The 16,705-nt window shown below is 41.1% G+C and overlaps 1 protein-coding gene across 6 annotated transcripts in view; it reads left to right on the forward strand.

Annotated features, from left to right (window-relative positions):
• Positions 1–16,705, forward strand: part of TMCC1 (transmembrane and coiled-coil domain family 1) — a 169,566-nt gene that overhangs the window by 28,235 nt on the left and 124,626 nt on the right. For 4 of the 6 annotated variants that reach the window (XM_090021572.1, XM_090021571.1, XM_090021573.1 and 1 more), the window contains 2 exons: positions 5,738–5,795; positions 8,785–9,500. In XM_090021572.1, the coding sequence (XP_089877698.1) occupies positions 8,952–9,500 (549 nt within the window). In that variant the 5' untranslated portion in view covers positions 5,738–5,795; positions 8,785–8,951. The remainder of the gene's footprint in view (positions 1–5,737; positions 5,796–8,784; positions 9,501–16,705) is intronic. The other 2 variants (XM_090021575.1, XM_090021576.1) reach the window with 2 other exon arrangements.

Raw genomic sequence — 16,705 nt, forward strand, 5'->3', positions numbered from 1 at the left:
GTATGCCTTCAAAATATCCTTGTAGTGTTTCCTCTAGCTACTGTGAGATCTCAAGCCATTACTAAGCTGGGAATAGAGCACTTACTTTTTGGAGTTGACAATTGGGCATCCACACACTGTCCAGTGCAGTGAAGTTGGTGCTTGAGGATCACTGACTCAGTGCTGGTAACACTGGCTTCACCAACAATGCTGGTGTCTGTGTGGTAATCTTCCCATTTGATGTGGAGGATTTTCAGGAGTCACTGTTGGTGATGCCTTTCCAGGCTCTTGAGACCCCCACATCTGGGTTTGATTACTACATTGTAGACTTGGATCTTGGTGTCTTTCTGGAGATCACAATGAATAAAGATATGCTGAAGCAATTTGCCAAAAGAGGCACTTGCACACCAAATCCTGTGCTGGATCTCATCATCGATGTTCACTTTCTGAGAGGGATGACTATTGAGGTAAGGGAAGTGTTCAGCTACTTCCAGGGTCTTTCTCTCAATGGTAATTTGGGGAGGAGGGGTCACATTCATGACCCCAGAGCAAGCTGACAGAGCACTTTGGTGGTCTTGGTGTTGAGAGAGAGACCCACAGTTTTGGTAGGCTTCTTCAGAGAGATCCAACACAGCCTGGAGGTTTTCCTCAGTGTGTGTGCAAGGATGGCACAGTTGTTATTGTATTCATGGTTAAGGATGGTTGTTTTTGAGTACTTTCATCTTCGAGTGGTAACGTCCCTGATTTGAAGAGCCTTTCATCCATTTGGTAGTTGGTGTCAATTCCAGAACAAAGGCAGTCCTTAATGAGAACCAACAGGACTGTCAAAAAAAAAAAAAAAAAAAAAAGGAGAACAGTTGAGGCAAGGACTTATTCTTGCTTTACCCCAGTTCAGATGACAAATGGATTGGTCTCCAATCTGCTACAAAGTATGTCAGTCATCTAATCATGGAAAAGCCTTGGGATCTTGATGTACTTTTCAGGACATCCAAATCTAGCCAGTACGTTCCACAAAGCTTCATGACTGATGGAATCAAAGACCCTAGTAAACCAGTGAAGGCCATATACAGGTTCTGATGGCGTTCCTGACACTTTTCTTGTATCTGGAGGACAACAAAGATCATTTCAGTTGCCTTATGGGATGGTCTGAAACCACACTGAGGTTCTGGCAGGACTTCCTCAGCACATGGTAGAAGATGGCTCAGGAGGATGCAGGTGAGGATTTTCCTGATGTGGAAAGGAGGGCAATACCTTGATAGGTCCCATACACAGACTTATCTCGTTTCTTGAAGATAGTTATGAAGTTGGCATTCCTGAGGTTATAGAATCATAGAAAAGTAGGGCTGGAAGGGACCTCCTTAGGTCATCTAGTCTAATCCCCTGCCTGAGGCAGGACCATCCCATCCAAACCGTAATCTAAACTCTAAGTAAGACTACCCTCAACCCTGATGCAACGTAGACCTAGCACCCTAACCTGCCACAGGTAAAGCAGGGGCACTACAGCAGTCCGGTGTCTTCTATGAAAAGTTGTCAGCATATGCATAAGCGATCCCTGGTAGAGGGCCATGCTCTCTGCTACAGAGGAAAGCAAGAACCCCCACAGTCCATACCAGTCTGACAATGGGGCAAAATTCCTTCCCGACCTCAAATGTGGCATCCAGTCTGACTCTGAGCAGAGGGGCAAGACTCTAGTCAGGAACCCTCTAGCTTTGGTCCCAAGAGGAGCATTGACACACCCTAGTCAAAATCCCCAGCCTTGGCTCTAGCCAGCACCCAATGCCTGTGGGCTTGAAAACACCCCAACGCATGCATCAGAAAAAGTTGGGGAGGGAGTGGGAGCAACCAGCAAAGCCCAGAAGCTTGGGAAATACCTATGGTAGAACATAGGTATGATCCCCAGAAATCTTTTTGTTCCAAATCTGGAAAGTGTCAGAACCAGTTCCTTACCACTGGCCTTCTACAGTTCAGCAAATGTGTCATCCAGTTCAGAAATCTTGTTCTTGGTTTCTTGGAGACATGCCAGACTTCTTCTAGGACAGGAGGTTTGGTGAGGGATGTTCTTTCAGGGGGTTGGGTCATGGACTGGTGGTGGTATCCATCACAGTCGACTTAGTCAGGAGTGCCTCAACGTGCTCTTTCCTTCTAGCTTGGATAAATTTATTGTTTTTTAGGAGCATCAAGCCATCCTGTGATCACAAGAAAGTAGGAACTTTAGAAGTGGAGCTGTAGGTGGCTTTTTTTCCTGGAAAGAGCTATGTATGTCATGTTTGTCAACATAGGTGGCTTTATATTACTACCACTTTTTTCATTTCCTGGATCCTCCTTTGAGCTTTAGCTTTGAGGAGCTGATGCATCTTTTGCTGAGGTGAGGTATCATCTTGCCAAACACAATAAGCCCTTCTCTTCTGGTCAAGGAGGGCTTGGATCTTGGTGTCACTCTCATCAAACCAGGCTTGGTGTCAATGGGTGGTATATAATCAATGGATTCAGCACAGACCGTATGGACAGCTATTTTTAAGTGCCTTCCAGAGTTCCCCAGAAGTAAGCCAAAATCCACATTTTTCCGTGATCAAAATGAAACACCACTATATCTATATAACTGTATCTATAATGGTGTTTCATTTTCATCACAAAAGAATGTGGATTTTGGGTTACTTTTTTTATCTGAAAATTAGGGATTTTTTTTATCCAAGAAAACCAGGATCCCTGCTGATGAGGCAGTTCTTGATGGTGAACCCGATACTGTAAATGCATCTGTCTTGGGCTGGTTTCCCCTTTGAGAAGGTGTAGTCTCTGCCCTCTTCCCTCAGCTGGCCCTCATTGGATCCTCTGGTTTCACTGAGAGCTACAGTGTTGATGCTTTGTCTCTCTGCTTCCCTGGCAGTTCTTTCTGGTCCTTCATTGTCTTGGTTATCCATCAAGGTGCAAATTTTCCACGTTGTGAAAGCAAAGCATTCAATGCATAGACAGCCTGTAACTGAGAAGTCTAATGGCAAGAACATATATTAATAATATGTCACCCACTGGGTTTTATTTGCCACTCTTACATGGCTTATATGACAGTGTAATTGTTTTTAAGTCAAGGCACTTTCACTCATCTTTCCCTGGCTCCCTTCATTCTTGAATTTTTCATATTTCCACTACTTCCTTTTTCATATTCATTCCTCATCAATTGTTCTGATTATTGTTTGTTATCTTAATAGTCTTGTTGGGAATGTGAAGCTGAAGGGTAATAAAATAGTCAAGACTACCATTTCTACAACAAGCACTGTTTTAGCTGTCTTCAACTGAGAAATTAGTGTTCCTGCAGCTTGCTTTGTTTTTGTCTTGTTTTCCTTTCATTGCATTGCCTAGAGCAGTGGCTCTCAACATTTTATGTACCAGGTCCCATCTGTAAACATCTGTGGCCACTCCTGATCTGCTGCCCCCAGGCCCCAGCCCCCCAGTGTGTAGGATGGGGAGAGCTGAGGGGGGTGGTCTCCAGGCAGCCCCTTGCAGGCTATAACTCTGCCAGCCTACAAAGGAAAAGCCATGGTTTCCCATGTTTAAAGTTTTGTTCATGACCCTTTTATATATTCTGGTGACCCACTTTGGAGTCGCAACCCATGGGTTGAGAGAGACTGGCTTAGGGTATAGTGCAGGGTGGTGATTAAAATCCTGTGCCAGGGAATGGGCAGCAATGGTGTAAATGCCACCATAATGCCAAGACAAAGGAAGGGCAGTGCTGCCTCTACAAGTGAGTAGATAATGAAACCCAATTGTTCCTCAGGTTTCTTTCTGAAAAAGAGTCTGGTTGTGGTTTCTGGTATGCAGAACTTTGTCCATTATGATCCTGAGAGATGCCAAACTCAGTTTTAAAGGATCACCAAAAACCTACTGATTTGGCCTGGATTTGAAGTAATGAAATAAATCACAAGATCTTCAAAAGAATTCATTCTCCATTTAAACCGTGAGATGGCCAGGTCAGCATCCCGCCACTTACATTGTTCATCTCCAGATCAGTAGTGTAAAGGAGCTTGGAGAGGTGGATGGATAGTCTTCATAATTGTAAAGCTTTTTGGTGACCTCAGTGAATGAATTTTTATAGTTTTAGTTGAGTTCCTAATGGATAAGTATCCATATACCAAAAAATTAAAATCTGTCACAAACAACATCTCTTTGGTAGTCTCACTAGAGATGCCAGAGGCCAAACAAATTATACCTTATAGACTAACTAAATTAGAGATGCAAAGCATAAATTTGTTAGCAGCAACTTACTTCATCAAACTGCCTTCACAGTTCTTTCATAGGACTTGATGAAGTAAGCTGCTACTTAGAAAAGCTTATGCTGTGCATGTCTGATTTATTCAGTTTGTAAGGTGCAGATCTCCCCTCCTTTCTGCCTGACTTCAGACTAACACAGCTAACTACATCCTGCTGTGCCCAAGGATTAAATGAGCCATAGAATTTTTTCACTCTGGCAACCCCCTTCAGAGCATTACAGCGTTGGTCTCAGAAGGAGTTTGTGAAACTCCTACTACTTTGAAAACCTGGTCAGTCCGTGTATATGTCTAAGTGGAATGAGAGCTCTCCAAATTCTGGCCAGAAAGCAGTGTCTCATTACCAATTCTCTGAGCCATGCGGTTGTCTTTAATGGTATTTCTTTAGCAAACATCCTTACATCAGCTTGTCATTCCTTATCGCATGTAATGGTAAACAGATGAACAAGATGCCCTTGAAATATACTGTTCTTTCTTTAAAAAAAAAAAAAAAAAAAAAAAAAAATGAACAAAGCAATACTGTAATGGTGGGTTTCAGCCTGATGCCAAGCGGGGGTAGGAGGGGTGGCATGCAGCTGGACATCCCGGAGCAGGGAGATGAGGATGGAGCACCACCGCCTCTCAGAAGCAGGGCCAGGGTGGGGAAGGTCACTAGGCTGGTGTGTAGCAGCGGCATTTGCCACGTGCAAGCTTGCCCACCCCTCAGAGAGGCGTTGCTGCCCTCAACCCACCTCGACCCTGCTCCTGGGAGGTGGCCGTGCTCCATCCCCACCCTCCCACACGTACCCCCTAGGACTGGTCCAAGTACCCCCAGAGGTACGCGTACCCCCACTTGACAACCCTGGTCTAAAATCATTCCATTTTAGAGCTGTAGTTCCAGCCTCTATCAAAAATGTTTCTGTGTAAATAAGACCTTGTTATAAGATGGTCTTTTATCTTTTATGCTGTTGCCATAGGAAAAGTGGTGGTGGGTGTAGTTGCTGTGGTGGACATGGCAGTATCTGCTGTGATTCCTGGCAAAGATTTAGACTTGACTAAACAGAAGTTCAGTCAAGGTTATTGAGGCACTTACACAGGCTTCATTGATAAATGAGCTGAAAGGTGGTCTTATTTCAATGTGTTGCCCATTCTGCGGTGAGCCCAAAATAAGCACAGAGCAAAGCTGGTTAACCTATGTTGAAAACATGTGAATAAATACATAAAAGGGCAAATAAAATTGGTGCAGACCAGTCTGTTCTTGCAGAGTCCAGTATGAAACCTGGCTGTGCCTTCAGCACTTACTGAGAACCATAAACCCTGAAAGAACAGTCCTTCACATGAGCGTCACAATTAATCCTGTGAGACTTTTTAGGTTCAGCCTCTGTTAAACTGGTAAATATTCACCTTTTTCAAACAGTTTCAAGTAGTCCAACCTGTTTCTGGTGCAGTTAAATGGCAGCTCATTCCATATACTTATCTCTTCTCTCCAAGATAGACCTCATGTCCAATTTCTCTTGCAGCTTCTGTTCAGTGGAGGGAGCACTGCCAGACAGCCATGCTTAAGGACAAGTGATGGAGGCAAGTACTGCCTTTTTTATTTTGCCTTTTATATGCACCCTGACATTTGTTTCTGCCATCTTCTCAGATTGAACAGCTTCACTTCCCAAAACTGCTAAGAAATAACTGCCCAGTTGAAGGAATATTTGAAAGTGTTTTAGGATGTAATTTTAGACAGTACCATAAAATGCTCACTCAAGTCTGACAGGGTATGTTGAGTCATTCATTTTGTAGCTTAATATCTTGCCTTTTTTCCTCAGAGTAACTGGAATTTAAAAACATCTGAGCCGTATCTTGAAGAGTTCAGTGCCTGATTTTTGTTTTTCCATTGAACGGGACAAAGTAAAAGTTGTCATATATGAAAAACAAGGCTTACTTTAGATAATGTTGATCTTTGCTTTAAGCTTGGATCGAATTGAGTGAATACAGCAAGGCACCTTGAATATTCATGCCAATAAAATACACTGATTAATTCACAATCCTCTTCATTTCTGATTGCAGGTCTTTTGTTTGTTTCTTAAACAAATAAGTAAGAACATTTGCACCAGAAATGCATGGTTATCTATTTTGAAAAGGACTTTTAGGCCTGAAATAGTCATCAAACAAAAAAAAAAAATACAAATGTAGGGATCTAATTTGTTGATGAAAAGAAGGGATCCCTTAAGTTATCATAAGAAGAAATGAGAAACAAGTCAATTTAGTTTAATATGTCAGTTGTGCAGTGAACACAGGTAATACTTAGTGTGACCTGTTTGCACAAACACAACTGTTTTGTGCAAATAAATTTCATATCAAATAAGAAATGGTACTCATGTTTGCCATTAGTTTGTACATAGAACATAAGGATAGATTAGCCAGAAAGATAATGTCCACCAACCAATTCCTGCAGCTCCAACAACTGGGATATTGGGTTTGGATTTAAAAACCTTCATGGTAAACTAACTCTGAAATGTATTAGAGATGTTAACAGTACTGTTTAGAGAATAAATTCTTCATTTTTATTCTAAACTCAAATTCAACAAGGACTTTTGGAAACTGAATACTCTGGGAAGTCTTAAAATAAACAAGGCACTACGGGTCAACTGTCAAGTTACATATTTTGTATGCCAAACAGGGTTTAGGTCTATTGCGTTTTAACCAATGGGATTTGTTCACTGAACCATTTTGCCTGTTGGATGAAATGGAAACTAGGTTATAGTTCTGTGTTTTTCCTTCCAGAAGTCAGACTGAATGAAGACCCAGCTCTGGGCTGTCTCTGGACACACTGTGCATTAAACAAAATAAAAACAGTATATATAATATCCTTGGAGCCTCAAAGTCCAAAGGGGGTGCCAGCAGTAGAGGCATTGAAGGTCATTTGAGCATGTTAGCAGTTAAAAATAAAACATTTGAAGCCAGGTTCTTAGGTTCTATTCCCAACTCTGCTAGTTAATGACTGTATGAATTTGGATAAGCTTTCAGTGCCTCAGTTTACCACATAAAATGGAAATATTAATTTATCCCAATATGGTGCTGAAACTGAATACTTGCAGCAAGCTATGAAATACTCAGATGTAGAGTATTGTACAAGCAAGGTACTTTTTTTCTTATTAAGTACTGCATGTCCTCTTGCCTCCATGGACTAGGGCATCCAGGAGGGTGGGATATTTGATGCAGCTCTTTTGATTGATTTTTTTTTTTTTTTTTTCCTGTGCTGCCCATTTAAACAACACTTCAGAACCTCAGTCTAACCCATTGTGCTAGGCTCAAAGTGCTTGAAACTGAGGGAAGTTTTGGATCCTCACCTTCTCCATCTTTGAAACTCCGATGGTTTTTAAATGAATATTCTAATAAATCCTAATATTTTAATAAAACCTCTGTTGCATTTCTAATAAGATCATGGGTTATTCAAGCTCTAGCTGCCTCCTGCCAAGATTGAAAGCGGACTTCTGTGATCTGATTTCTGTATTTTTAGAAGCGCAATCAAAATCCCCTGCAAGAAAACAACCTCCAGTTTCTGAGCATGTGAGCTGATTAACCATGGCAAAGACGTGAACCTTCCCACTCCTCCCTTTCTTGCCTTGTTTTAATATTGTTTTAATATTAAAAAGGGCTCTTTCCCTCTGCCCCTTGCCGCAGTCCTCCTGCAGCGGGTTGCTACCTTACTTCTCAGCTGTGGTCTTATGTGGGCAGCTCCCCTTAGAGCCTGTGGATTGGGGTTGGGACTTAGCAGGGAAAAGAAGCTGCATGCTTTCTGTTCTCTAGAGGCTGAACTATGCACATCTGTGCTGCTGCCTCTGCCCTTTTAGTCTTGTCACTCAATACTCTGCTTTTAGAAATACATTTTTGTTTGCTCAGAGACTTTCATGGATGAAATTATACTAATTACAGCTATGTAGCTTCCCTGTGCTCCCTGGAAAGCAGGGCTTTCACATCCAGTTGCCAGAGGAATTGATGGATGGTAATAGCAACAAGCCTTTCCCTAGATTCTGTCAGAGATTTGTACGAATGTGCTTGTACATATTCTGTTTTCTCATGTATCACCAATTTGATCATGATAGGTGTTATACTGTAATTTGAGGTAGGTAGACCAGCTACCACGTTTGAAGCCAAAAAACTCAGACCATTGATAGGAAACCTGGTTAATTTTGCAGTGAAGATTAACTTCTTATGCCTCAGTTGCAGTAATGATAACTGTTGCAGCCCAATGACTCAAGTTTCCAGGTCCTGTTTTGGGCACTGTTCTAAAACAGCATCCAGCCCCTCTTTCTTCTGAGAATGGTTTTTAACCTTTTTATTTCTTCCCAAGCTCCTTGTCTTATATTGAGCTTTTTTCCCCTTTGTAAAAAAAAAAAAAAAAGAGTTGCTCCTTCACAGCCTTTTCCTACTGCGTGCAACTAATACCGTGGTTGCTTGGAAAACTGATACTTATTTTTATTTTCTTAACAGCATGTTCCATGTATTGATTTTTTTTTTTAACCCTCTAGTTTCTGCATGGATGTGTAATAATGGCTCTTTTGTTTAAAATTAGATAAGCATGAGATCACCGGGGCACTGCTGCATGCGTAGTCGCTCTTGAAGCAATTGCACATCCAATTGGCTGACAATCTTGGCATTTTTAAAACAAACACAAACTGTTTAAAGCCAGGGGACATCAGTATTTATGAATTGTTAAAGACACGTGTTGGGTGTCATCTCATGGAGCCTTCTGGCAATGAACAGATCTGTGATGACCCTGATCCTGGAGGCAAATCGCAAGATCAAGAGGGCAAAAGAGCACATGAGTCAGAACAAAAGTTGTCCAAAATTACCCATAATGCTTTGGAGAACATTAATGTGATTGGTCAAGGCTTGAAGCACCTTTTTCACCACCAGCGCAGGAGGTCCTCGGTGTCTCCACATGATGTGCAACAAGCCCAGGCTGATCTGGAACCTGAAATGGATCTGGAAAACCAAAGCACCTGTGCTGAAATTGATGGTGTCTCCACCCACCCCACAGCTCTGAACCGAGTGCTCCAGCAGATTAGAGTACCGCCTAAGATGAAGAGAGGGACAAGCCTGCACAGCAGGCGGGGCAAGTCAGAAGCCCCAAAGGGAAGCCCGCAGATCAGCAGGAAGTCTGCCCAAGATAGTAATTCAGGCCGGCCCAGATCATCATCCACTACTGATGCTCCTACCAACTTGTCTGGGATGGAGGTGGCTTCTTCTAGTTATGTAGCTGGTGATGAGACCACAGCAGCAGAGCGGGTAAGTTAGGCAAATTTATTTTTTCCTTTTCATCAGTCTGTGTTGTCTTGGTTCCAAATGAAAATTCAAAAGGTTTAACAAAATTTCTCTTGCCAGATAACGTCAGCTACTGTGTTGCATAGCTTCATTGCTAGGGAGCTTGAAAAGATGCTAACATTAGCCATTTTTCTAATGGCATGTGGTTTGTTTTACATACAGTTGATGTCCAAAGCTGGCGAGCTGCACTTAAAGTGCATTATGTTGGTCATATGGTGTACCACAGCCAAACAAGAAATCACGGTGACCACAATAGCCCTTGCAAGAACTACTTCTTTCCAATAGCTGTCAGTCTAGATTGCTGGAACAAATATTTACTTAGGTAGATGGGTGACTTGTTTCATTTAATTTTACAGATATATTTCAGAAACTGAGGAAGTGTAACTAGAACAGTAAATCCAGCCAGGTAGATCTTTGTGAACTCTGAGCAACAGGTCTGAAACTTGAGTTTTTGTTAAAAGCCAGCATGGGACTAAATTAAAATGCCTTCTTACTGTCATATCCGCTCACTGACTGGATTATGTTTTGAGCAGCTAAGTGACTGCATCATACTAATATGAAATCATAGTAATGGTTTTCACCTTGCATAGAAAACAATGTCATGTAAATGATGCAGGCTTTGTCTTGTGACATCTGTTACCATATGTTCTCACAAGGCTATTTCAGTTGATGTATTGATCCTAGCAAGGAGAAGAAATATCTTGTACGTTTCTTCTCTTCTACTTTAGTTTACTTAATGCATTAAAAATGCCACATATGGAAAAAATGAACTGATTTAACTGGGGCAATACCTTGGAGCTTATGCTGTGCCATTCATAAAAAGTCTGCAAAGATTTACTTGTAAAGGAATGTCTCTGTGATAATGATGGGTAACGGTGTGGAATTAATCATGTTGTGGTTTATAGGTACTTAACTAATGTAACTATTCAGAAATGGCTCTCAACACACACCTTCCCCTTGCTGGATCTTTCTGTTTTCCATTTGAAATGTAAATGCTTCAGTTAGGACCTGATTAACTTATTTCCTGACTCCCTGTTTATTGGAGGCTTGTGACTCATGTTTTCTCTGTGAATTTCAGCATAGGTAATACATATCAGAGCTCCAGACTGCCCAAAGCTGAGCTGACTGACAGCCTATCCTTGGAACTGATGTTTAAAACTATAGCTGTTAGACTTATTGATCAGCGCAGAATGTTGCTCATGGCTTAGACTATCGTTGTTGGATAATGAATAATTTAGACTGACTGTGGGTCATTGTGGAGTATAGGACTGGAAGGGAGCTCCTGGATCATTAATTATTGTTCCTTGTGGTCTCAAGCAACCACATTATATATTTTTTCCATAACGTGATCAAACCCTTTAAGAGCATGGAAAGTTCTGTTTTTCATGCTAAAGCAGCTGTTTAGATGCTTGTGTGCTTCTGTTACAGGCTGGCTGATAGGACTACCTATTATTAAATTGTCTAACACTTCCTGATATAAGATCATGATTTCAGAGGCTTATAATTGATAAAACTCTGGTCATATGGGCTGAAATTTTCCTTGGTAAGCTTCTGCATTAGGCTTTTTTTTTTTTAATTTTAACAAAATATTGCTCAGTTATTCCTGAGAGAGAGGCTAGAGAAAAACATAGTTACCCTGGTTAAAAAAGTATGGTGATCTTTTATTTAAAAAGAACTTGTAGCGCTATTGAGTAAGAACTTTAAATCTGGCAGAGAGGTGGCCTTTGTAAGAAAGTTGCCTTTGACTGTCCCTGAGAGAGAAATGCCAAAATGTAGCCAGGTTACAAACTTTGAAGAGATGCTGTGTACACATGATCACTAGAGACCTGCAGCAAAATTCCCTGAGGATTTTATCTCCATTGAGTATGATACAGACCCAGACTGAGCAGGGCTTTTCCTGCACCTGTAATTGAATACTGTTTATTTTATTTACTGACCGAAGTAGGAATCCTATGGCAAAAATAGTAGGTGACCAGGTAATTAAAGAGAGTGTTGTAACCTGTCTGTACAAAGGGGCCAGAATAAGATTGCACCTACTGCTGAGGATACACGGTCACTGAGTTTTGATTCTGTCTCTAAACACTTTTTTGTGCCAAGTGTGGTATAACATGATAACCTTTTTTGGCCCTGATGTATGTGCTATCTATTCTTTATTTGTAGTATAATAGCACCTAACGGTTGCAGTTGGGATAAGTGTCTTTGTGCTGGGCACTGTATAGATACTCTGTGAGAAACTCGCTCTGTCCTGGAAGTGAATGGTCCTAATTACTTTTCATCACTAGGTTGGAGGTTATGTATTATATATGGTAACATGTTTTCTTCGTCTGCCTAGTCTGGGAGCTGCTCGGTTTCCTGAGGATTTTTTTCCCCCAGCCTTCCTCAATCTGGAATAACTATTTGGTTTAACTAGCACTAACACTAAGAACGCTGTTGGCTGAGTGAGCTGCTGACTGTAGAATCAAGGATGAAACATCTCATGATGAGATGCTTGCTGTTGGGCTGTCATGTGCCAAATGAGTTCTTTCCCTTTTTTTTGCAGTACTGTGCTTGTATTACAATGCTAATCTGTCTCCACTGATTGCTCTTTGGAAGATTAGCATTATCTTGAAATACAGACATGCAGCTTGCTAGGAATCGATGTGAAAACTAAGTTTGATGTGATGCTGGGTATGTTTGGTAGCCAGTTCTTGTCTGTAGCAGAAAGGCAGGAAAGTAATTACATAGGGTAGCAGCAGTGTTACTGTTTGTGAGTAGCTAGGAGCAGTGTAGATTTTCTGGATTCTCAGGGACTCCAAAAAATAATTGCTACTACTGAATAGCAGATGAGAGATCTTCATGTTGTAACCGATTTATCTGCAAGTGGTAAACTCCAGTCACATGGGGGATGGGTGTATTGTTTAAAATAATTTTAAAAAAACTCGCATGTAAGTTGCTTGAATTCTGGATGTTGACGTCTTTGGATTGCACTTTGAATCCACGCTTCTGATTTGTGGCTACCGAGGGGAATCTCGTGAGTCAGGGCCCTTGGAGCAGGAGGAGGCTCTAAACCTTCTGATGCTCCATGTGTAGAAATAGCAATTTACAAGTGATCAGAATGTGAATATATGACAAGGATCATATGGTCCCTCTTCATGAATGTAGGCTTTTGAGAAGATGTCCTGTAGAGTCTGGGTGACATCCCCAAATTTACCAAGTAATATTTTCACGACCAACATGATGTTTCTTTGATATGGCACATGGCTTTTTGCCATGTTTCTTCCAGCTTTCCCATGGTGCTTAAAAAGCCCGTGTAAATACTGCATTCATGTAAGCTAAAATAGTGGAATTAAAGATGGAAAGTAGCTACTTGGAAATCTATGCCAGCCCTCTATTATGCACACACCAAAAGAACAGTGTATTTATTCCTTTGACAAATAATTCTGGAGTTGTGGTGGCAAGGGTGTTCTCATTTTCTGACTGCAAGCATATGATTGGAAGCTGTCAGGACGCAAGGCTTTCAGAGAACACACTAGAATGTACATTAGTTATGGGGAACCTAGTTTTGTTCTCAGTTTGTTGTATGGCACTTTAATGTTGCTGTGTTCCCTAACCAACAAGAGCCTGCCTGACTGGAGTGCAGCAGTGATTCAGTAGCCCGCAGCAATACTATAACCGTCCAGGACATGCAGTAAAAAACACTGTATCTAACTGAAGCTGCAGGGGTCCTGATGGATTTAAGGCTAAATACAATTACTTGGAATAAAGAGCAATATATATTTTTTGTGACTCTGCAGCCCATTTCAGTCAATGCAACATCTGAACTTGTTACGTTTTTAGACAGCATTGAAGACATTTTAAATTAGAAAGCTTTAACCAAGGGTCATCCGCAAAAAGGGAAGTTGCCAACAGTTCAACCTGGCTGAAACCATGGATTTCGTGTCATGGGAACAAATGTTTTTTGTATTTACCAGGATGCTTAATTTTTCTGGAATAGCAAGATAAGAATAAATTCCTACCCTCTGGAAAATCGTACATTTAAAAAAGAAACGATCCTTCCACACCCCAGCAAAGAAAACCTCTATGAATAAACACTGAAGACTTAGCAAACCCTTTACCTGCACTGCAGTCAAAGGCATAGTTGTGGTATGTGTATACGTTGCCCAACCTAGTCTTAAGCCAGATGGCTCTGGTACTAATGGCAGTACCACTTCTGCACCAGTGGGTCTGGTGTGTACAAGCCAGCTCAGGCCCAGACCTTATTGCTGGGCGGCTAGCACATTCTGAAACGTGTGCCGCTGCAACTCTAACACTACTGGCAGATTTAAAGGCAGCTGAGGTGTCTCTTTAGGGAGCAGCCACACACTGGTTACTGGTTAGGGTCCGGACAAAACCTAAAAGTGATGCAGTGTACATTTGAGCCCATGTATGTTGCAGGGCTCAATTCTGACTAGGCATAGAGTACGATACTAGTCTGTAAATCAGTGCGTCAGAGATTTGGTTCCCAGGATCCTTTTTATGTTAAAGGGGTATTTCAGACAAGAATCATGCGTCTGGCAGTGTGGTGCACACTATAGTTATAGATAACGCACAATTGAAGGATAGCTGAAAAGTCTCTTTTTTTTTTTTTTTTTTTTTGGTGGTTTATTTTGGGCATTTAACAGCTGTTATAGTTATGGGCCGTCACATGATTTCTCTTGTATAATCTCTTTCTCCTTTCCTGCAAAGATGCTTAAATGTTAGCAGGAGAGCAAAGAGCCTAGAATTTTTGTAAGTAAATATCAAAGTTAGTTATCAGAAACTGGATTTGTTTTTAAACTAATGAATATCAAAAAAAGAATATCCAAGTTTTCTGTGTTCATTGTATATTAGTGATATTTTAGGACTGGGGTGTCTTAATTCCATTGTTAAATGACTTTTAAATATGCACTTGTGCATAGTTTGTACAACTAACATGCTGTTCAGAGAGCAAAGAATCCAGAGTTGCATCTTCCTAAGATGAAACAAGGACCTCTTGATTGAACCCAATTAAAAGTACGCACAGAAACCTTGAGAGCCCCTTCGGTCAACAGACCTTGGCTGCATAAACTAATCGCAAAAGTCTGAAGACATACAGAGCTTCTGTTTACTTCACTGTGCTGTGATTTGAAGATGGTCCTGAAGAGACTTCTGCAGCTGTGCTGACTCTGACTTTTCAGTCAGTGTAGACCACAGTAAACTGACATCTAATTATGTCTGAGCACTGTAGGTTTAAACATAATCAGATGAATCTGTGCTGAACATGATTTTTCCATACTTTTACTGACCATAGTTGTGGTCAACCCTGCATCATCCAACAGAGTTCTCCACACCCGTGCTCTAAGTTAGTATAATATACATTTGTACTGTATGACAGTGGACTATCTTAACTCCGGCATCCTGCTGCCTGGAATTTTCCACTCCTACTATCTGTAGTGGGAGCAGGAGTGTAGATTGACCACTGGCAACTTCTGTATACATTTAACTTTGCATCAGACAGACCAAGACAATAAGGTGTCCCATATGCTGGTGGCTAGAGGTTCCCACAGTTGCTTCCACTGGTGGTAGAGGCAGTTGAAAAATCTGTAGGAACACAATTAGTGGAGGCAAGAGCACTATAGCCTCCTGGCTGTGACTAATTGGAGATAATTGGCTTTTGAAGGAGCATCTAGTTCTTATTGAATTGAGAAGGATGTGAGCTGCTACTATAGAGAGAGGTTGTGGTCGGAAAAGTGGAAAGTTACGCTGTGTCCTAACAGTGACTTGCCTTGAGGGGAATCTGTGATCCTACAGGACACTGAAATGTAAATATTTAACTATAATCTTCTTCCTGCGTCTGAGCAAGTGGTTCCAGTGGTCAGCAAGATGAATGTTCAATTCTGTTCACTAGATGCCCCTGTGGTTTGTTCTCCATATTTTTAGAACATCTGTACAAGCAAAAACCAGGGCTAGTTTGGTCATAATGACTTGTTCTGTTTTCAAGGACCTAGAGAGTATGAAAAACCTGTGCGATTTGTGCCAGTGATGGCCAGTTCAGAGTCTAGAAATTCCCAGAAACTTTTAACAGTAGAAATTAACACCTTGACATGGTTTCGTAATGGTGTACTGTTATCTGCTCTAGGGAAAGGTGTCCCAGGTTAACTTATCTGTAACAGGTAACATTTGTCCCCTATTTTATTGCTGCAGACTAGTTTATTATTAGTCCAAGGGTAATACATTTAGCAGGTGCCATGTACTGCCAACGAATTAGTTATGGGTAGTATCCTGAACTAATTCTAGGTCTTACTCTTTCAATGGTCACTGAGATTTAAATCAAATTGCAAGTTGATTTTTACTGTGTAGAAAACTGTTTATAAAGAAATCAAAATGGGCCAGTAAATGAATGGTCATGTATGATCCAGAAGGTATTTGAAGGCAGGGTACTAGAGAGCTCTTATCAAAGAAGATGGGAGTACAAATGATCTATGTACTAATTGCCTCTCTCTAGCTTTTTAGATTGATAAACTTGAACGCTATTATGATGGATGCACAATATTTAAGTAATGCAAATGGTCGCCATTGTTCCCCTCCCCTGGATAAGAATGTTCTTTTCAACCTTCCTCTTTTTCTGCCTCATTCATGTCCTGCAACAAGGCCAAAGCACATGTCCCATTCAAGTTGTGGAGTTGCTGAAAAAGATTAATTGTGTAACACACCAGGCCTTCATAATCAGTAGTTGCAAAGGGCACTGAGCATTAGCATTTGAAATCAAACACTTCTAAAACAAGTGACCATGGGCCAGAAGTCACTCTGCTATTTAAAGTATTGCTTCATCCCCAAATTCTTCTTTTTGGTAAAACTGATAACATTATGATAAGCTGCCTTGAATAACAAGCATGACAGTGCTCTGCCAGTGACCTGTCTTTCAGCAGTGGAGGAAGTGCCTTTAGATTCATCAGTAATCTTTGAAGCCATAGGGTCTGTTGATTTCTGTAGACTTTGACTGGATTGCTCAAATGCTTTCATTATTTTCACCAGAGATCCTGACAGGGAGATTGACTTTTGGCAAGTTGGAGAAAAACAAGGGAATGCTTTTGTAACGGTGGAAGCCTTCAGTTCAGAGTATGATCATGGTCTGCACAGGCACTTGAATAATGGGACATTTGTGGAAAACAAAAATGTAATAACTGATTAAC

This window comes from Crocodylus siamensis, chromosome 11, assembly GCF_052110815.1.
Source record: "Crocodylus siamensis isolate JL-2025a chromosome 11, ASM5211081v1, whole genome shotgun sequence".
Classification (NCBI taxonomy): Eukaryota; Metazoa; Chordata; order Crocodylia; family Crocodylidae; genus Crocodylus; species Crocodylus siamensis.